The sequence below is a fragment of the Cricetulus griseus genome, chromosome 2, assembly GCF_003668045.3.
Source record: "Cricetulus griseus strain 17A/GY chromosome 2, alternate assembly CriGri-PICRH-1.0, whole genome shotgun sequence".
Classification (NCBI taxonomy): domain Eukaryota; kingdom Metazoa; phylum Chordata; class Mammalia; order Rodentia; family Cricetidae; genus Cricetulus; species Cricetulus griseus.
Genome location: NC_048595.1, coordinates 156,168,575 through 156,191,945, shown reverse-complemented (window position 1 = coordinate 156,191,945; position 23,371 = coordinate 156,168,575). Strand labels below are relative to the sequence as shown.

At 38.8% G+C, this 23,371-nt stretch overlaps 1 protein-coding gene across 6 annotated transcripts; it reads right to left on the bottom strand.

The window, feature by feature from the left end:
* Positions 1-1,125: 1,125 nt before the first annotated feature.
* Plag1 (PLAG1 zinc finger) lies at positions 1,126-19,091 on the bottom strand. 6 transcript variants are annotated; one of them, XM_027398914.2, is made up of 5 exons: positions 18,686-19,091; positions 14,572-14,662; positions 11,282-11,380; positions 7,753-8,111; positions 1,126-7,240 (listed from the first exon to the last, which is right to left on the bottom strand). In XM_027398914.2, the coding sequence occupies exons 4-5, from the start codon at positions 7,992-7,994 to the stop codon at positions 5,983-5,985; spliced, it is 1,500 nt and encodes a 499-aa protein (XP_027254715.1). In that variant the 5' UTR covers positions 7,995-8,111; positions 11,282-11,380; positions 14,572-14,662; positions 18,686-19,091; the 3' UTR covers positions 1,126-5,982. The 6 variants fall into 6 exon arrangements, with proteins under 6 accessions (XP_027254715.1, XP_027254718.1, XP_027254716.1 ...); XM_027398917.2 differs by lacking the exon at positions 7,753-8,111; XM_027398915.2 differs by lacking the exon at positions 14,572-14,662.
* Positions 19,092-23,371: the final 4,280 nt, after the last annotated feature.

The window sequence follows — 23,371 nt, the reverse complement described above, 5'->3', positions numbered from 1 at the left end:
CATTCAGGTTTTGACATTTTGACTTTTTGTGTGTGTGTGAACCTAGAGGCCAAAGGAGGTTGATATTAGGGGCCTTCCTTAACTAATCCCCACTTCTGAGACAGTGTCTGTCACTGAACTTGGAGCACACTGATTGGCTAGACTGAGGACTAGTGAGCTCCAGGTTTTCTCCTGTCTCTGCTTGTTTTTTGGGATTGAAGTCAGGCTCTCAAGTTTGCCTAGCAGGTACTTCCCTGACTGAGCCAGCTCCCCAGCCCTTGAAGCTTTGAGTTTAAAAATAAAACACTCTGGGCCCTTCCTCTAAAAGCTCAAAAGTCTTTTAGAACTGTTTTGCTCACATGCATGTCTTTGCACCACATGTGTTCATGGTGCTTGTGGAGGTCCTAGAAGGGCACCAGATCCCCTAAAACTTGAATTATAGACAACTGTGAGCCACTGTTTGAGTGCTGGGAATGGAACCTGGCCCTCTGCAAGAAAAAGTAATCTTGACAGTTGAGCCATAGCTCCAGCCTCTCCCAAAGCTCCAAAGTCTCACATTTCCAGGAACCTGCAATTTCATTCATAAAACAAATGGCCTTCTGGGGGCTGCAGTTCCAGTCTGATATTAGCAAATCAAAAAAGATATGCAGCAGTTGTAGGTGGCCCATGCTCCTCCATCCGTGAGTTAGTTATATGGACCACACAAAATGGACTCCAAGGGTTATTAAAAAACAAAAGGTCATGAAGTTGGGAGAGGGTGGGGAATGGTTCTGGGAAAAGTGAGGGGTAAATATGCTCAAATAATTATATATGTATGTAAATCCTCAAAGAATTAATATTGCCTATAAACAGTAGAAGAAACATGTTACAGTAAAGTGCCATCTGCGAGGATTGGGGAGGATCTGTATTATCTCCAGCATTCTGTACTTCTATTCATATATTCCGGGGAATTCATAAACCTTTTTCCTTACAACAGGTACCACTGCAGACCATAAAAAGCTGCAGTGATAACTAGGAGCGAGTGAGGATTTAGGCGTGGGTATCCTGACAAGCAGCAGCCTGCTTCTTGGATGTGAGTTTCTAAAGTACAGTATCACTGCAGTCTCATGATGTGAAGCTGCATTACAGAAGGCACGCACACAAAGATGACCTTTGTCTATATTTTATACAAATACAACAGTAGTTTGTGAATACATTTTAAGTACATGATATACACGATAAGCCACTTGATTTTCCAATATCACAGAATAGCAATTTAAAATGCAATAAAAATATACAAAATTCAGTCTGGAATGCAGATTTTTTCATTTCTATTTGACTCAAAACTTTACCATTAGAACATGTTTAGAGTACTAGTCCAAACACTTTTTCATTAGTTAAAAATACAATTTCAGCAGTCAGCTTATGTTCAGGCATGATGCAATCCATTTTCGAATGGATTCCCAGTTTTTGTTAAATTCAAAGGGCTGTTAGTAACCTACAGCATGTTCTTCACTCCACACCCTATGTCAAGCCCACTTTCCATTCTGAGTTACAGTCACCTTGTGGACAAAAGCTGGGTTTGTTCTGGTAACATTTGCACATCCAAGATCTCCTTTTGCAAGCGCACATGAATACATTGTGGTGGTGTAAGTTTGTTAATGACAAATTAAGTCACAGTATAAAAATATATTGTACACTTTTACACCTATGTAGTCCTTTTCCTATGGATAAAAAAATACAACTGAATGAGACAGAAGTTTGTAGCACCATGAAGAGTTGTATCCCAAGTGACAGTAGCAGCATGATCCCATATAATGTTGAAGGAGGGTTTCTGAGAAGATAGACATTCATTCTGGTTTGTCTGTACCAACTGAAGCTTATACAAAGAAGTGTCTTATACATTAGCAATAATTCTGTATTATCTGCAGAGCTAGATAACCTATCCAAAGATACTGCCTTCCATTCCTAGGGGCTGCTAACATTGGAGAAAGGCGTACTGGTGATTTGGGTGCTGTTACTGAGGCTGGTAGCATTATCTTGCATACAATTTCAAAGGAGCCCTCTGTAAGTACAATACAGCTTAGGCGTTTATGTAGACAGACCTACAGAATCAAGATATAAGGTGTTATAGACTGGCTGCTGACAGCGTGAATAAAACAAGACAGACTCACTGAGGGATTCATTAGTCAGAAAACCAGTCTGCCTTCACTAAGGACGAATATCAACATTGAAAAGATTTCCTCCAATGTCACATGGATCTCAGTAGGCTAGAAGTAACTTGGGTGAACTGGTATCTTTTAACTTACTTACGGACTGGGAAGACAGTGTGCTTTGAGATACGTAAACCTTGTAAAAAAATAAACCATTGTAAAACCATATGAAAAGACACACACTGATTCTGTGCAATATAGCAAATCGATAAGAAAACACTGTAAAAATGTACCTGTTTAAAATACCATCTACCATTTTTTTTTGTACACAAAGCATTATATATCAAAGGCCTACATATATATCACCTAATGGCACTTGAAACGAATATAATAAGTCTTAAAATAAAAGGCATAACCTATAATAAGAAAGTTTCTGTAGAAGTTTAGGTTCATTTTGAAAGTGCTATATCTTGTAGTACGTGAAGTATAGAGGTTGAGCAAGCTCTATTTTTTGAATTGGCCTATGTGTGTACTGCTCACTAGATGAAAGATCCTGAAATACGTACTCTATAACATTCATTAATAAAGCAATCAGCTCTGGCTCATGTTTCAGTCAGTAAATGGTTTTAAAAAACCGTCACTGTCCAAATTAACACAATATATCACTATATTCCACAAAGGACTAGAAAAATAAAGCACAAGCAACAAATAGGCAAAAACACACAGCTTGAAAGAAATGCCAACTGAAATGAAAAAGTGGCATACAGAATGGTTCGTGAACCACCAGATCCGCCAAGACAACTCAACTTCTAGAAAACTGAACTAGGTAATATGATTTTAAATGAAAGCTTAACAGTGACCAATAACTACACAGGTGGTATTGGTAAATATCAATGGATTATATTGCTTACAGTGCCTCGGTCCTTCCACCATCATGCTCCTGCAGCTGCTGATAAAGTCTGCACACACATGTGGAAGTCAAATTGAATGAGGCTCGGTATCTTGTCTGAGGTCCAAATTTTACACTACACTATTTTAGTTAATGTTAATCCCTTTTCTTTCAGCCAATCTAAGGCACTATCAGAAATTCCAAGGACGACGACTGACCACTAGTGAATGAAAACAGCATTGGCAAGAACTACTCCTAATCATTCCTACGTCAAATAAAAACAAGTGACAGTATTTTCTAGGGGAAAAAGCCAATTCTGTGTTACATCCTTGTTAAAACATTGTGCAATTAAATTAAAAGCTGCCTGATTTTTAATAGAAAATCTATCAAGAAAGGGTTTAGTGACCACTGCAGTCAATTAAAAAACAAAACAAAACAAACAAACAAACAAAAAAAACCCAACCCAACTTGCTGAATTCCCTCTTACTTTGAAGTGTTATTCAAGTCTGTGGGGGCAGCAATAGGCAAAGAGGTGTACATACGAAGAAAATTAAGACTCTACGTTTTAACACTGGTACCCTGGAGGATGTGTCTTAGAGTTCTGTGCAGGGCAAGAATTAGGATAAAGATATATTTATATATATACATATATGGCGCCATTCCCATTTCAAAATTCTTTATTTCATATATCCTGGTACTCCCTTTTTTTCAATTAGCAGTGAAATACAGCCTATGAAGGCCAATGTCTCAGGTCATTTAATGTGACTTCTTAGCAAATTTCAGATAGGATAAACTAGTGCTTTCATATGTGGTATTTGTGACCAACCTCTACATAAAAATAGGTTTTCTATTTACTTGTGCTCTGTCACCAAGTTTCTTTTCCTTTCTAAATGGTGATTAAAGCAATATTGAACATTAATCATTCAACTAGAGCTTTAGGTAAGCGATCTGTTTCATAGAAACTAAGGAAGCAGTCTTAAGCAGAGTGAAGAGCCCACTTGGAGAATGAGTGTGCTCCCAACCACAGCTCAGGAGCAGCTTGAAGAGTTAGACATGTATTCCTTATTAACATATATCATTTTAATGCCTTTGGAACACTTTTTTAATAAAATGTAATTTTTCATAATAAAAATTTAAATACATAAGTATAAAAACTATTGCTCCAGGGTTAAAACCAGGAGCCAGAGCTCTCCAGAGAGTAACTCTGATTCTACGAAGTGCGCTAGACGTGTGTGTAACATATAATAAAGCCCCATTCACGTGACATTTTACACTTCTCCTCAATTTATACTACTCCCAGGTATTTTAAATAATGCATAATATTCAATAATCTATACTCATGTTTAGAATTATTGGTAAACAACAAATCTGCAATGATAGTTGGCCCCCCAAAAGGGAATGAGTTTCCCCATATAGGGCTAATAAGAGTGCTCAGAAAATCAGGAGTATTTTCTTCTTCCTTTTTTTTTTCCTTTTTTTTTTTTTTTAAAAAGAGAGATACATACTCTTCTGTAAATTTTCCCCTACTCATGCCCCAACAGAAGGGGGCCTGAAACAAGTGCTTAACAGATCCATCTTATGGGTTGATGCCACAAGCAATCCTTAGGAAAATTTACACGGAACCTTTGATCAGAGCCCTGGCTGGTGTGAGGAAGCCCATCACGACCATGTCAGTGAGCACCACATCCTTGGTGCTTTCACACTAATTTGGTGTCTGCTTTATTTTACTCTGTTTCCTCTATAAATTCAACTTATTTGTAGCATTCCTCCCATTTCCTAAGACGTGGAAAGGGTTTTTTTTTACTGTTTTGGGTTGTGTAAAACTTTGTGGAAACTCCTCAAGTAGCCTTTTAATGTGTTTAAGTTCTCCATCCAAACACAGCAGGGGAAGATGGATGGGCACTGAGCAAGAGAGCACAGGGGGTAGACTGCTGTTTTACAAGTGGTGGGACAGGCTTTTAGTTTGCCCCCAAAGAGTCCAGTTTTCAGTTCTGGCAACAGTGGAAATTCTCTAGACAAGTTCTGAGGTTTGGCTGTATGTTTTACATCCATCTTCCTGTTGAGGAGTCTATCACCCTGGCAATTGAGGCAGCCTACTCTGGGTTTCACATATTTACTACTGTCCCACAATGGCTCTAAGACTCTGGACTAACTATGGGCCAACATGCAGCATAAGAATGCTGGTATACCGAAGCCATCCTGGGTATGAAAGGTGAAGGATGTAAAACAGAACATTTCTACACTGATCCCAAAGGCTGATATCCCACACTGTTACCATAAGTAAACATGGGGTTGAAATGTGGCAAAACAGCCTAAGGGCCAGTGCTAACACAGAACACCCTGTGACCTCTCTAGGTTTCTTTTAGATACAGATACTGAAACTTTCTCTGTATCTCTCTTTATCATATGCTCATAATATTTTAGCCAGACAATAGCAGTCTTCAAAATATATTGATCTGAAGTGATGGTATATTTAAGAAACCACTATAATCTCCCCAAACTGGATTCTTAGTTCATTTAAAACACTTGATCATGAATCCATTTAGTGGCTAGTAAAAAAATATAAAACACTTCAGTTATTCACACACATGTCATAAGATTTACATTGTACTGCATATTTGAAAAAAATGAGCCAAATGTCCAATGCCCATTGCTATTAGACAAAAATGAAAATTTTAAGGTCTAATAGTAATTTGGACACAGGACTTGTAGAATTTAGTGATAATGGCGCTCCTATATGAAATAAAACTCTGAGACTATGACAACTGGCAGTAAATCAGGAGAAACAGCAAATGTAAATAAAAATGAATGGTTTCAAAGCTTATTGAAGAGGCTAATTCCTATTATTTACTGGCTTCATGAAACCTGGTATTATACAAAAGCAGAAGTTTTTGTATTGTCTTAAAGTAGGCACTAAAATAAAAATGGTCTTCGAAGGTGGGGCTACACACACACCTCCCTATCAAACCCGTGGCCCAGACCCTACTGAAATGCCTGGTGGAAACGGGGCAGGGTGGTGCTTGTGCTTAGGCTGCTGGTGAAAGCTGCTGAGAGCGAGTGCAGAGAACCAAGACCCACAGTGTTCGCAGGATCCTGGAGATCCTGTGCTTGTGTGGGCAGCTGAGAAACAGAAGAATGTGCTTCATCTTGGGAATAGCTCATCCCAAGGCTCCCCACTGAAAGGGGATTATAAGGAGGACCATTTAATGGTATGAAATTGAACAACTGAGAAAAATCCAATGCTGGTGTGTTGAGGGGGTCACTGATAGAAATAGAGCTCTTTGACAGGGAGAGGTCACCTGCACCATCATCTAGGGACCCACTCTGAGGATCTAACCCTAACTTAGATGATGATGCTTGAGAATCCTGGGATGAAGAGGGTGCACCACCTTGTAATTCCATCAGATAACTCTCAATTTCCCCCTTTAATGGCTGTTCTTTTTCAGGAATAGAGATTGCATATGAGGTAGAACTGAATGGGCATTTGAAAGCAAGATGGTGAGAGGGGTGGACAGCATCCATATCTATGGGGCATGTCATTCCCAAAGGTAAAGTTGTGATCATTTGGTGAGCAGACCCAGAGCTCTGCATGGACTGAAATGGAGTGTTGTAGAGGTTTAACTGTAACGTGTTTGTGAATGGCTTTGACAAGAGTTCACTGGAAGGTAAGGACATCACCGGCAGGAGTTCATCCTTTATAGGCACAGACATGTTACAGGTAAATGGGTCCAGGAAATCTACTGGTTCAGTTTTAACCTTCAGAAGCTCTTGATTGTGACTCTTCTTCATATGTCGAGTGAGGTGATCCTTTCTCCCAAATCTCTGTGCACAGTACTGACAGAGGAAGTCCTTTCTTCCTGTGTGCACCACCATGTGTCTCCGGACATCCTTCCGGGTGTAGAACCTGCGCTCGCAGTGCTCACACTGGTGCTTTTTCTCCTTCACGCCCCCGGATGACTTGCCTGCATGAGATTTCAGGTGCTCCAGGAGCACACCTGTGCTTTCAAAAGTCTGCAAACACACCTTGCAGGTGAGGTCACCACTGGTTGCAGCATGCAAGGCCAAATGTCGCTTAAAGCCAAGCTTGGTGTTGTAGCTCTTGCCACACTCTTCGCATTTAAAGGTCTCTTTGTTGGGGTCGTGTGTATGCAGGTGATTCTTCAAATGGTCTTTCCGGTGAAACATTTTCTCACAATAATTACACTTGTGGGTTTTCTCAGGAGAGTGAGTAGCCATGTGCCTTTAAACATAGATATATTCTGTGAGTGGTCATCTTAGCAGAAAGGTACATAGTCACTTTTCAAACGGGAAGCTAAACTACTAATGCTAACACACAGCTCTCTTAGTAAAGGGTCTACCTAACTAACACACACCACAGCATAGTTAACACACTGCAAAACTTGAGCCATCTAAGTTGCCACTTCAGTGTTGACTGGTTTTTAGCTCTCACTACAAAAGTAAACAAGCAAGACTGAACACATTCATGTAATGTCCACACCCTTTTCATGTAGAAATTTCTCTTTACAAATGGAAATTCTACTCTCATTAAGCATTTACTTTAGAAAAAAATCCAGACACTAACATAGACGTATGTGATTTAGAGTACTTCAAGCTAGCCAATGTCTAATCTACTTAACATTTCCTGTCTGCAAATCAGCCGAGCAATGTGTATACAGATACACACACTTACAATGGCTTCAGATGGCCAACACAAGAGAAAGTATAATCTGAAAGACAAATAGAGTGTAGTACCTTTGTAATTTGTACTTAGAAACAAAGGCCTTGGTGCAGTCTTGTTGTGTGCACTTGTAGGGCCTCTCTCCTGTGTGAGAGTAGGAGTGAACCTTTAATTTCTCAACACTGTTAAAGGCCTTGTCACACAGTTGGCAAGGGAAGTTTTTTCTTGGTTTGGTTTCACCACGCTTACGTTTCCCTGAAGGGGCTTTCTGGGTATCTCTTACTTCTGACAAATCACCAGGAATGACAGTGGCCATCGCAGCCTAAACCAGGCCTTCTTGTTGGACACCTGGGAACTGCCCAACTCCACTAAGTGATATAGCTTTAGGTGGCTTCTCAAGTTTCATGTGGTCGTAAAAGAAAGCAAAAAGGGACTGGAAAAAAAAAATAAGAAACAACTAGTTTGTAACTAAACTCAATTAAAAATTATTTGCTTTGTGATGTTTTTGAATTAAAAAAGAAACCATAAAATGGATTCAGCTGGTCCAATGTAATATCTGTAGGTTTCTTTGTATTTTCCAAAACAGATAGATATAAATACATTGCTCAGAATGAACAGTTCATACATACCCTGAAGTTGCACCTGACAAATGCTGGACTTAGGCAGAACAGTAGTGAACTCAGGAACACTCAGAGCATGACTCTAAAGGTGGCATCAGAAACTTCAGTTTTCAGAAGGGATTAGAAAACACATCTACAGATCAACAGCCACTGCACTCTGAGCACATCACTCTATGCACATGGGTTACATGAACACATAAGCACTTGGAGCACTTGGCACTTTGCAAACCACTGAGTCCATGGGTAAAGCACATGAAACCCAAATACTATAGGGAAGAGTTAAAAGCACCACCCTGAGTGAAAACTGACCCTTTAAACCAGTGTTAGAATATTCTAAGGAGTGTCTGAGTCAAGGGCAGAAATGATTTATCTTCATAACAAACATCATCGAAATAGTAAAGCCTTTTGATATGACCTGAGGTGAAAACTGCACATCTTTGTCTTTTGGGGAAGTATGGTTAGTTTCCCTCAACTGTCTCTACATCATAGAGAAGATTAGTCTTACTGGGTGCGCTGATATTAATAATAAGCCAGAGCCATTACGCCTCCAAAGAGCTGAAGCAATCAGCCTTAGACACAACTGAACCCGAGTGTGGTACACCTGTTGAGAGTTCTCAGTGTACAACATCTGTACAAGAATGCATCATCACAGAGGTGTTTCACCCTGAGTTTCAATTCATGATCAGTGGTGAGAAAAAATGACATATACGTGTGCAACGAAGAGAAGTATGTCCTCAAGTTTAAACAAAGTAATTAAAACTAAATAGAAACTTCCATAGATAAGAAATAGTTCATGTAGTTAACTCTATTTCTCAGAGTAGGAAAATCAACTCCTCAAAGACTTTACTGCTGTGTAAGTTAAATCAGTGGTTCTCAACCTTCCTAATGCTGCAACCCTTTAATACAGTTCCTCATGTTGTGGTGACCCCAACCATAAAATCATTTTGTTACTACTTTATAATTTTGCTACTTCTGTGAATCATAATGTGAACATCTGATATGGGACACTTGTGGGGTCATGACCCACAGGTTGAGAACCACTGAGTTAAATGTTTCCTCAAGGTTTCTTAAGGTAATTAGAGGGGTTCTTCCAAGAGACCACAAAAATGGTAGCACCTGGAATGTCTTTTAAAAGAATCTGATTATTATCAATAGTTAAATGAGTTTGCCATCCTCTTGTATATTTTAAAGGGAGGAAGCAACTTCCTTATTTCGTCTGTTTTGGTAGTAGAGTGACATATGCCTCTTTACAAAATTTGGTGTGGTACACTCACTTTCACAGATTCCTGTTAGATTTTATTTTTTTTAGGAATTCAAAACACCTATGTTTTTGTTAACACTTAAGTATGTCACATCTTTTTGTACTTTAGCATAGAGGCTGTCCCTGAGCCACTATTTTGATTAAAGCAATACAGCATTCAAGAAAGCTCGGCACATACAGTTTCTTCTTTGTAAGACAGATGCAGGCCTTTGCATTGCGCTAAGTATTAGCAAGTTCCTCTTTGCAGTTTACAAATGATATTAATATGATGCAACCAGTATCACAGTGCTGATGCTGCTGTTAGCTCTAATATTATGACACTGATGCAGCTGTTAGCTCTGACATCATAGCATTGATGCAGCTGTTAGCTCTGACAGCACTGATATAGCTGTTAGCTCTGACATCACAGCATGGTTGCAGCTGTTAGCTCTGGTATCATAGCATGGTTGCAGCTATTATCTCTGACATCATAGCACTGATGCAGCTGTTAGCACTGATGCAGCTGTTAACTCTGACATCATAGCACTGATGCATTGTTAGTGCTGACATCACAGCACTGATGCAGCTGTTAGTGCTGACATCACAGCACTGATGCAACTGTTAGCACTGGCATCACAACACTGATGCAGCTATTAACTCTGACATCATAGCACTGATGCATTGTTAGTGCTGATATCACAGCACTGATGCAGCTGTTAGCTCTGACATCATAGCACTGATGTAGTTGCTAGCTCTGGTATCACTGATGCAGCTGTTAGCTCTGATAGCATGGCACTGATGCAGCTGTTAGCTCTGGTATCACAGCACGATTGCAGCTGTTAGCTCTGACATCATAGCACTGATGCATTGTTAGTGCTGACATCACAGCACTGATGCAGCTGTTAGCTCTGACATCATAGCACTGATGCATTGTTAGTGCTGACATCACAGCACTGATGCAGCTGTTAGCTCTGGTACCAAAGCACTGATGAAGCTATTAGCTATGGCTGTGGATTTTCTGAAGCTCAAAGACTTGTTCCTTTCCTGTTACGAGCTCATTCAATGGATAGGTGCTTTGCCTCCCTCCATGTTAGAGGTAAATAGCTACTCTGCAGACCAGTAATGACAGTAAATTAGAATAAAGCTTTAATTTTCACTGTGATTTCCTCACTTGATGCTTTCATAGACCTATTCAGACTATGAACAAGTCAATCATTTTCCAACTGCAGAATCGAAAGGGAATGCAAGGTGTCTACACAACTAGGTCTGAAAAACTGACCATAATCACCACTGTAACATTACTGCTGTGATGCTGAGAATTCCAGAAGAGAAAAGCAACTTTATTGTAACCCTCCCTGCCAAAACCTTAAGGGCACCACGAAGCAACACACAAGTATTTGATCAGATTACACTGGTGATACTCAATATGAAGTAACAAATGGATGTTTCTGTATGTACATACTGAGCAATGAGGAAGTGCACTGATACCAAATATTACACTTTACTAAGACCAGCTGAAATTTTTCATGGCTGATAATGCTTTTATATTATATCATATTATATTATATGTAATTCATTATGAAATTCAAATTACTTATCATTGGTACATTTAAAATTTTAGGACAAATACGAATATAAAGTTGTAAACTTAATATCGAATAAAGATTATATTCATAATATGTTTATCAACCAAATACTTTAAAGGCACATGCATAGAACTAGTGATTTTTGTTTAATGCATACCTGATTAAGGATGGGAAAAGCCTCAGATTTTGATCTTAGCCAGTTCCATTAACTCTTCGTGGAAGAGAGCAGAATCCAGCCCTTCCCATTTTGGCCAATCTATGAAGAAGTAAAAACAGAATGGATTATAGTATAAATGAAACTAGAGTGTAAATGACAGAAAATAAAGCATAAACGAACTGCGATCTCATAGCGCATGCTACATTCCACTCTGTTGATGAGTCGTGCATTAATTGCCACCAACTGCTTGTTTTGATTAGTTGTAAGCACATTTTACATGACCAAATAAATGCACAAATAAAAAAAGAAAAATAGTATTACCTAGAAATAGTGCCAATTTCTGATGCTGAATGATTCCCCACTTGTTAATAAAAAAGAAAACTAAGAGAAATGGCTATTAGAGTTACTGACTAAATGAAATTGGTGATTATTAAGCTTAATATAATGGAAGACACAAACTTGGTTTCCTCCAGGAGAGAGCCTCTGGAAACCCGATCTTAGCACTGCCACCCACACTGCCCATGCTTGTGACTGGACTACTTGCAGAAGTGCCAATTTAAACTAAAGAATGGGGTAAGGATGCCTGGAATGTAGAAACCATTCTGCTGTTCAGATTCCAGGTACATGTGAGGGAAGTTAAATACAGGTTTGCTACAAGATGCAGGTATCAAGGAAAAGGTGTATTTGCTGCATGAGACCATTGTTGAAAAACCTTAAGATATCTTAAAGATGTCTATTAGTAGCAAGGTCTTTAGCAGACTGACAGCATACCTACAAACTGTGTTAATATTTATGAATGAAAGAAAAGGCAAGAATAACAATAGTATAAAGTAAAAAAGACCTATTAATTATTACAAAGAATACAAGGCAAACGGTGGTTAGTAAGCTGTAATTATTTTTAATTAAGTACTCAGAAGTATTAATTAGAAGAACTTGAGAGATATAATAAAAATCAAATACTTAAAAATCAGTAACAAAAGGATATGTCAATGACAGGTTAGGATAAAAAACTTTTAAAGTTGTATAACAATCTATTAATATTTCTTAAAATAAAATTCTCACACACTTTCAGAATTTGATGATATGTAAAGATGACATACAAAGAAATTATTTAATAGAGGACAATCAAGCATCATTACAAAATTACTAAGGGTATATAAGAAACCAGTATTATTCTAGACAAATAAATGTATCTTTAAAAGCTCAAGCAAAAGCTCCATTTTTATAAAGCATAGGACATGCATAATTGGAAGAACATAAAAATTGCAAAATTAGTTTTGTCAATACTTACTTGATCAGGACACACATTGAATATTTGGTGGGCAATTATGAATATAAAAGATCATTTTATGTTCTTTTATCTGAATAATATACTTTATAGAGTATTTTCATCTTTATCCTGCCCCTGAAGTCAATGACCCAAGATGGTTGCATGTTATCACCACTGCTACTGAACTATGTGATGGTGTCTGTGTGGACAAGATGGGATTTATGTCCCCAGACTGCTATTTCATTTACATTCTACTGTGATCTATGATAGGGCATGTTAGCAAGGCAACTTGCATGTGGATAAATCCTGTCATTACCCTTCAGAGTTCAGAAAAAGGATCAGTGCTATCTTTTTTCTATGAGAACTGCCAAAGAAAATCTCCAAAAGGAAGCAAGAATTAAGAAAAAAAGTTTAAAAGACAATTTGCAAGGTAATTTTTTAAATAATTAATTGTTAAAATAATGAGCAATTCTGAGTGCATGATTTGAGTAGAATCGAATCTAAAACCAAAGTTATACTAACAAATAATAAAATTGTGTATTTTTGTTATAAATATTACTGCCTTCTAAACATACTCATAAAATTCTAGCTATGTTTAACCATAGAGTAGCATTTTATACCAGAAATGCTATAGTAGCAAGTATTTCAAACAGTCCACAAATATAACTGTCTACAAATTATCCCACTGTACATCTTATAAGCAGAAATAAAATTGTAAAGAAAGCCACCATGTTAATTTAGCTTATCTTAAAATATAACTCCTAAATTGTAGTTAATTTCTCTAAATTTTACCCTACTTTGAATTTTTATTAGTTGCCAAATACTTTCAAAGAACTGTCCATTATTTCCCCAAATGATGGAAATCAGGAGTTGATTAGAACTATTTGGACTGACAGAATAAACATAAAAAATAAATACAGCTTATATTTATGTACTCCTAACTAAATTGTTAACTAAACTTATTTGAGTGTTCTCTTTTATGGACCCAAGGGGGGGAAAAGCAGTATTATTACTGCTCTAAAAAGTCTGTAACCAGAAAACTTAAATTTGTGGTTTTCTTTTCTAGTTAAAATAATTTATCAGAGATTGGTTACATTATTTGAAGTGATGCATTCCTTTTTGCCTTTGTCCGAGGAATTGCAAAAGAAGGTGGAGAATACATATACCCATGCTACACTGCCCTACAGTGAACCATTTCAGAACACACTCCCTGCTTTGGATGGTGCCCAAGCAGACACACCTCCTCTACCCCTACTCCAAAAGCAATGCTGCATTCAATAGTAGCAGTTAGGGGAAAGCTTACATGCTTGAGCACAAAGGTTCATCTTCTTATGTTTTATTTTATTCTTAGGAAATACTGGCTCATGAAGAAATAACGGGCAGACAAATCACACATCAGAGGGTTTACTGAAATTGATTTTTATGGGATGCTGAAACCCGAGAGTTGCTCTGTTAACAGTTACAAAGCTTGAGCGACACTTACCTGCATTAATAATTTTTCATTTTAAAGTCAGATTTTGCTAAGAGCGGATGCTATTAGTCATCAAAGCTGTGCTCTCACTTATACTAATCATAACAAACCATTAGTTCACAATTCAGAAAGATGTCAACATGTGCTTAACACATTTTCTATAGAGAATAAGTAGGGTAGATCACAGAAGGAAACTCAGCAGTGATAATAGTTTATATGTATGCAACACTAATAAAACATTGAATAAGAAGAAGGAGCTGAACTAGATCACATAGCTGAATACAACTTTGAAGGAGGTATACAACCGTATTTGGAGCATTGCTTTAAAATGTCATTAATCCTATATAACTTGGAAATTCTTATCAGTCAGCTCTCAGTCTATAGAGTCCCTTGTAGTGAAGAATAAAAAGTATCTTGCAATTACAAAAACTTAAGAAAGGGTAAAGGAGTGAGTATAATCAAAATGCATTCTATACATATATTATAAACTGTCAAAAATTTAAATTATAAAGAGAAAACAAATGCAAAAATCAAACAAACAAAAAAGACCTTCAGAGAATGAACAATCAACTGTAGGCAGCTCAGGGCAGGGTCAGGCCAGTTTTACTCACTGCTGTTCCCATAAATGACAGTAAAGTAACTGTTGAATGAACAAGAAAAATTAAAACAGGGTAAGTGCTTACCACTGACATAACAACCCACAGACTTGCTCATCATCATAGCAGACAGAAGACAGTAAATACATAGTCCAGTCCAAGATAAATACTAGCACTTATAATAACTGAAAACCTGTTCAAAACATTCGTTTGCCAGCATGCTCTGCCTGATGCTATTCTTACAGAATTAACTGCCATGAGTAGACAGCATCAATCCAGCCTCACACTTAGTAAAAATTCCTAAAGTGGAAACATGCTGGGTACCTGTGCTACCTGGCCTGAAGCAGGAAAGAGGGTCAGACACATGGGTGGGGTTAATTATATCTACAGGGAACAGAGGAGCAGAAAGCCCACTGCAAAGCAGAAAGCACAGCCAAGATATGTACTTATTAACTCACCTGAATTTTAGGTTCTCAAGAATTCAGTACTGAGACTTAGACAAAATCACAGTATTTAATTAAGGATCCCTTTTGAATATTTTCTACATTTGACTTTTTCTATTTGAGTAATTTGCTAAAATGTAGTTCTATCATAATCATTTTCAACTTTATCACAAAATTAGCCCTAATTATATCTAGAAGTATCTTATATTAAAATAGAGCAAAAACTTAGAAGTGAAAGAAATGGCTTATCTTTTTGTTTTTTGCTTGCCACCCCCCCCCCCTTTTTCCCCCCTTGAGACAGGGTTTCTCTGTGGCTTTGGAGGCTGTCCTGGAACTCGCTCTTGTAGACCAGGCTGGTCTCAAACTCACAGAGATCCGCCTGCCTCTGCCTCCTGAGTGCTGGGATAAAAGGCGTGCGCCACCACCATCCACTATTTTTTTGTTTTTTTAAGGACAAGTAGGGAAATGTCCACAGATTTCAAACTTGGCACACCCTACCCCCACCAAGTTCCCAGAAACTCTACCACTAGTCTTCAATGCTTGCTTTCGGCTCACACATGCTCCAGAGGGCCCACACAGAACACCAGCCGCCCAGGAACATGGGCAAATCAAACAAATGTGATTTTCCAATGCACAAAACTTGCTTTGGTTATTTATATTATAGAGCAAAAAGATCAGTGAGTTTAAGAGGATTAATGGGCTGTAACTTAGGAGTCAGCACGTGTATATTACGTGTATGGGAGATGCTCTTTATGAAAACGAAAAGCAAGACACACAGAGCACACTAGGCATCTATCTTTGTGTAAAAAAACTGGGACTTGCAAACAGGAAACAAAAGAGGAACTGTGAAAGAGGAAGTGATAATGACAAGCAGGAGGAGCATATAACTGCAATGTAACAATGCAAAGTAAGTGTTCAATCAATACTAGTAACTATCTTTAGAGGATTTTTTGGGCGTCTAAAAATACATAAAACATTTCCATATTTGCCATGCAGCTACACTAGAAAGGAGGTGGCCCACAGGTCACTTTCCTGATGTGATGAACTCATAACGACCATTAACTGTATAAGTTGCTGAGGTGGGTACTGATAGAATACCATAACACATTTACATCCTTAAACACTCAGAGTACGCCTCTAGAGTGAGTAGTTACCTAATGCAATTCAAATCTCAGAAACAGAGTCCAGGTTTCATATCTGAACTCTCAGACTCTCACACCAAATATGTAGATAAGCTCAGGAAAAGGTGGTAATCAGATGGAATGGAAGAAAAGTGCTAAGTAAAATCTTAGTTTCAAAAGTTCATGTGGAAAATCAGTTTTAAGGTATGTAAAAGTAGCATACATTCTAGGTGTAGGCCTGTGCAGTATGAGAAGGTATAGCAACTGCCCAACCTGCATGCTGATACAGGAAACATGCATAGACATAGAATCCAGTCCTCAGGGAAGGCTCTGCACCTGCCATTAGCCTGTCCACCCTGTGCCACACTGTGCTAACTGTCAAGGTTAAAATCACATCTAGAAACAAGACTTCTTTTACTTACACATCTCTGAGGTAAACAGGATTAGTTTTAGGCAACATTGTCAAGAGACCTGATAGTTGTATTCCTTGACCAATCACAATATGGATGAGCTTGAAAACCACCTTTATGACTGAATCCTTTACTGCAGAGGCTCAACGGTTATTTTTGTACCCTCAGCACCTAGCCAGTGTCCTGCCACTCAGTAGCCACCTGCTAAACTTTATTTATTTATTTGTTTGCTTGTTTGTGTGACAGGGTTTCTCTATGTAATAGTCTTGGCTGTCCTGTTTGTAGACCACGCTGGCCTCCAACTTACAGAGATCTGAGTGCTAGGAGGCATGTGCTGCTACTGCCTGGCTCTATCTGGTAAACATTTGTTAAGAAGAACTGTAGTCCCTGGTAATGGGGTTTCAAGACTCAAAACAATTGGGGAAATATGTTGTGAGCTCTGGAAACCTCAACCAGCTGTAAAGCACCACCAGAGAAAACCTAATGCAGTTAAATGGTTAGTGTGGTCTGGCGGAAGGGTGAGCTTGATGTGCCCAGGATGACCAATCCAAGGATGGCCACTGGCCATCAGGGAGCCATACTGCTTCTGCAATCCAGCAGGTGGCCCAGAGAGTTAAGAAACCAGGGGACTCAGGCACATGCTACCCAGACCAGACAGGCTTGAGACAAAATGGTGGGCATTCCAGACATAGTCCTTACATGTTCTGCCTGAATAACCCCATAAGGACACGTGCCCTGTACTGATCAAAATGCATTGTTTGGAAATAAATGTTATGGAAGGAAAAATCATTTAAAGCAAAATTCTAAACCCTTTAAAGAGAGTATTCTTGATGTAAGGTTAAGATATGAGGACGACACTGAAAATAATCAGAGAAAAAAAATTAACTGATTACAGTACAGGAAAGTAAAAAAAAAAATGTAAAATTTGTGTAAATAGAGTGTGATTCAGAAAAGAAGTATTTTTCCTTTCTCTAGCTACTGTAAGTAGCTCCATACTAATTGGACTCAATGGGTCCAATAACAGATAATTCCAAAACGAGAACATGAGGTAGGGAAGGAGATGTGATTCAAAGTCCTAAGGGGAACTGGAACTGGGGGTGACAGGTGATGTGGTACATTCGGTACATGTACGAAATTTAAAAAAAACAAATAAAAACTAAACAGCCCTATCATTATCAATAAAAACTACGTTCATTAATAACAGTTTAAAAGATAAGCTCACAAACTAAAACAATTACTAAGAACTTTATTAAAAATATCTGCAGTATAGAGTTGGCTAAAATTTTATGCTAACTCAGTTTTAAGTGTTTATTCTTCAAAGAATGTTGTATTTACTAAGGTGAGTTTATGCCCCTTCAATTTGATTATAGACTGTTTTCATGTTTCTGAGAGGCTCTGTTTAGCTCTCAGTCCTAAGCCTAGCTTCCCCAAGGGGTGCATTGGCCATAGATGACCAGCTTAGGCCTTTGAGCCTGCTGAGTAACCACTTTTGCTTTTCCAGGCTCCTTATCCTGGAGTTCTGGGGTCCCAGCCTCTAAACACCAGCCTTGTGCTTAAGGTCCTGCTGACAGACTTACCTGGCTCAAATCCATTTGTGCTTGGGTTTCCAAATATTGCTAACCCCCGATTGTGTGCCACCAAGTTATACTATAGTTGGGAAATGTAGATGTTTTTATCTGTTCTCTTCCCAACAATGGTAGGAAGCTGCTCTGGTCACACTGGCCCTGTACTCTAGCATCTGCTGCATTCCAGGGGCAGACCTATCTGCTTCTCCACCTACCTCAGCAGATGGAACACACAGGGGTTCTGTGGGGTACTTTACCCATCTGTGGGCTCTCTGAGAGGAGAAAACATATACACTGCACAGAAGCTATGCATTCTGAAGCAAGAAAGCTGTTCTTTGCCTTGTACTGAACACAGGTTTACTGAAGTCATGCAGATCACAGTGTATACTGTGAGCCCTAAGATCCTAAGTGGCATGCTTATTATGTGGCATGCTTTTCAAAGATTTTCTATTATAGCTTACATAATTAAGGATTGGGAATAACTGCTCACTTTGAAAATCATGCCATATAATGATAAAAGCCACCTACCTGAGGCCCTGTTCCAAACTCTAGCAAGGCCACCTTATTAATAGACCATCACAGAATGAAGCATTCTGGGTGCCCAATCCCACCAAGGCAGCACGAGAGGCAACCTAGGAAGAAAAGAAGAATTAGTTTGAAATTCCAAATGTCAGCCTCAATCTGCTTAACGGCACACGGACCAGATTATTTTTCACTCATTATCACTTATTCTTCGTATTTGGTTGTGGGGGAGGATCAGTCTTAAATCCTGCTGGAGGCAGTGAGAAACAAAATATAATATATTGGAAAGTGAAAAGTAAATAAATAAGTATCTACAACTTATATATTTCCCTTTGAACCACAGTTATCCAGAATATTTATATTTCATTTAGTTATATAAGTTTGATGGTGTTTTTCAAATTGATCATTTATTTATTTTCTTTTTATATTCTAAACACATTGCTCTTCACCATAACATTGTCATGCTTTTCTTTCCTTTTTTTTTTTAAGATCTAAGAGGTCAATTTTTAAAAAAGTTTTTATTTATTTATTTATTATGTATACAATGTTCTGCCTCCAAGTATGCCTGCAGGCTGGAAGAGGGCACCAGATCTCATTATAGATGGCTGTAAGCCACCATGTGGTTGCTGGGAATTGAACTCAGGACCTCTGGAAGAGCAGTTAGTGCTCTTAACCTCTGAGCCATCTCTCCAGCCTGTCATGCTTTCCTTGTTCTGAGCAAAGACTACGAAGAATCATGTCCTGTGAGTGATCTCACAATGGGTACGAACTGCTGACAGCCAATGGTGGAGGCAGAACAGGGACACATGCTCCTTCTCAACACATCTCCAGACTAGTATGTGTTTTAAGGGAGTTGCTCGGGCCGGACCCACCTTCAACAATATAGGAAGAAAAATCAAAATGTGTTCTCAAGTGTACCATATATACAGTCAGCCTTGGAATCCCAGGGTTGCAAATCATGAAGACAGACAAGACCTCTAGGAGTATAATCAAGATTCTTGGGAAGCAGAGGCAGGCAGGTCTCTGGGAGTTTGAGGCCAGTCTGATCTACAGAATGAGTTCCAGGATAGCAAGGATTGTTACACAGAGAAAGCCTGTCTCAAAAAACTAAAGAATCAAAACACACACACACACACACACACACACACACACACACACACACCAAAAAACCCCAAACAAACAAAACACCAGAAAAGAAAAAAGACATTAGGAGGTATTTCCTCATGAAAATATATATAACTGGGCCTGGAGAGATGAATCAGTCATGAAGAGCACTTTTTGCTCTTGCAAAGACTGTAAGTCTGGTTCCCAGCACCCACACAACTGTCTGTAACTCCAGCTCTGGGAGATCTTGTGCCCTCTTCTGACCCCTGTGGTCACTGCACTCACATGCATATAACTATCCATAAATAAACACATATACAGATAATTGAAAATAAAATATTATTTTTTAAAAAGGAAAAATATACAGATGGCAAAAACTAACCCGACATGAGTAGCTGTTTGGCATCACTGGCTATTGGGGAAATGCAAATTAACAGCGGTGAGATCATTCCATGGGTCATAAGTGGCTGACTGGGTTTGGCAGCTATTGTGCAACAGGCCTCTATGAAATTGTATCACACAGTGGGCACACCCATAATGAAAAGAAGGTAACAATGATGCAATTCACTTGGAGAACAGTTGCGTTTCTTAAAAAGTCAAACATGCGTCTGCCATGTGACAGCCATTTTATTTATCTACTTATGCAAGAGATAAAAGCAGACATCTTTACACAGACTTGAACATGGATAGCCAAAGCAGCTTTGTTTTAATAGTCAAAATAATATACAAACCAAATGCCTATCAATGTGGGCACAATCCGCTAGTTAGCAGCAATAAGGAATGAACAACAGATATTTGCAGAAACATGAATAAATCTCAAAATAGTTAATTGTGCTTGTTGAAACAAGCCAGGTCAGGAAAGGCACATATTGTGTGGCTCCATTCATATTAACAGATGTCTAGGAAATGTGAAATACACTACATGACAAGGTAGGACGTAGACAGGGAAGGATCAATCGACAAAGGCTGTAAATAAGCCAGTAGGAATGGTAGATACATTCAGTATGAGCTGCAGTGAGGGCTTTGCAGTGGTCCAAATGGTAGACTGTATGCTTCATATCTGTCTACTTCATAGACACCAACTACACTGTAAGAAAGCTACAAGAACAGGATGGCAGTTTTTGTACTGAAAATATCAGTGAAGAGAAAAAAACAAATCATGGACAATCTGGAATCTTTACAAGGACAATGGCTCAAAATGACTAAAATCTCTCCTTCCCATTCAGAGGGGGAGACAATGTGAGGAAATTCAGTGTAGCTGTGAGAAGCCTTCAGCCCTGAGTAGGAAGGACACACATCTAAGTAGTGTTAGAGCCACATTCTCAGCTGTTCTACTTGGAGGAGCCAGGACGGCTCACCTGTTGCTTACGAATCACCGTATCACACCACATGACTTAAAGGCTCCAGGAATGCACTTGAACTGGAACTGAGACCAGTGGATAATAAATAGTTCCAGGATCTGTTCATGTACTAAATACTAAGTAAGTGTCTGCTGCTGAGTCTGGGTGCAGCTTCTACACTGCTGTTTTCATTACTAACTGTCTTGGACGTCCGACGACTATTTCATTTGATTTTTTAAAACTTCATACTTGTACAAAGGTGAACCCATACAACCCTGACTTTACTTTCAGCATTTGATCAATGACATCATTATAAAACTGGCTTTGCAAAACAAACAAACAAACAAACAAACAAACAAACAAACCTGGTTTTGTTTTTGGTAATCCTGCTCAGTGCAGACTGATGTAATGGCTAATGTGATGCATGGTAGATAAGGCATAATAAATACATTTTCTGCCACATTGAAACCCATTACTTTGTATGCTAACATAAAAATAAATTTGAAAAACAAATTTTTAACGTGTAGGGCTAAAAAAGCATCAACCTAAATCTTACAATAGGCTTTAGACTGTGGCCCATTCACTGCAGGACCTAAAGCATGTGTGTGCTCATTAGCAACAGCCTTCCAAGGAAAGACATCCACGCCTACCGGTAGACACATTCCACAATATGTGATGTGTAATGTTCCTGAATTATACTTCTATCATTTTTAATTTTGAATAACACTAGAGCCTGGACGTGTGTGACCCAAAAAACAAGTGTGAGCTGAAAAGGAACACAAAGTGTAGTACAGGTATCCAGGGTCTCTCCCTACAGTGAGCCATACATGAGCAGGTATTCCAGAGCTAAGACAAGTGTTACCCAAAGAACAAGTGTGAGCCATACATGGCAGGTATTCCAGGTAGGAGGAATTAGAAGCAGGGCTAGGTCACTGCAGGAGATATGTTATAGTTTAAGCAAAGTGTAAGAGTTGGAGCCTGGAGCTATGAGAACAGATGGCTAAAGGGGTCACGTTACCAGACACCGGACATTTGAAAATTATCCTGATCAATTATAAACTGCTCCAAACGAAGATGCCCGCCCAGCTTCCTCTTGACATTTGTATACTGTCCCCATGCTCAGAACGTTGAGAAGGAGCCAATCTTTACATGCCTCTGTTGCTTTCTGAAACAGAATCAACTGGTCATTACCTTCTGGTTTCTAACTAACAGCTTTTTTTTTTTTTTTTTTTTTTAGAAACAACTTTCTTAAGTTATAAAACTATAAACTCACTTTGTTGTATTTGCTGACAGGTGATAATCAAAGGGGAGTCAAACTCACCAACTAAAGCTTAGGGCTGTAGCAGTTAAGGCAGCCTCCCCCTCCCCCTTCCACCACCTTAAAACTCTTCAGTTTGCTCCATACCTCTGAGCCCTTTTCCTACTGTAACATGGGGGCATGTGGTAAAGATTATTTCATAATCTTAGATGGCAAATGTCTGGTACTCACTCACCTTTGCACACTGCTCTTTTAAAAGCTTATATGGAGAAGGGCCCAACAAAAAATCCTGCCCAATCAACGTAACTTTGGACAGTTTATTCTCTCTTAAAAATCGTATGTATGTATGTATGTATGTATGTATGTATGTATGTATGTATGTATGTATGTGATACTTGTGAAGGTCAGAGGTCAGCTTGTGGGGGTTGGTTCCTTCCTTTCACCATGTGTGTCTTGGGAGGGAACTGAACCTAGATCATCAGGATTGGTGGAAGCCATGGAAAGCTTAATGTAGTCTTTAGCATCGTCCTGAGAGCAATATACAAAGCTATTGCATTTAGTGTGCTACTCAGCAAACAGTGCTGTCCCACAATGTCCTGACATGTATATGACGAGGTGGCCAGTGAGTATAATGGCGTTTGCTGAGCTCAGTCCCTAGATACTATGTAAAAGGTAGCAGAGGATCAACTCTACAAAGTTGTCCTCTGACCTCCACATATGTCATGATACATGTATGAGACCTCTCCCAAATCATACACACATTCACACAATAATGCTAAATTATAAAAATAAGGACTGACCCCCCTTCCTCCAGTACAGGCTCTTATACAGATCACAGTCAACAGAGACAAAAAGAACATTTCATATAAAAGGCTTATGCACTCAAAGGGTAAAGTGGTATCTGGTGAAGTAGCATGCTTATGATCACGTCTGTAGACAGGAAGGGTATATCTTGTTTTTTTTTTTATGGTAATTGCCATCACAGATAAA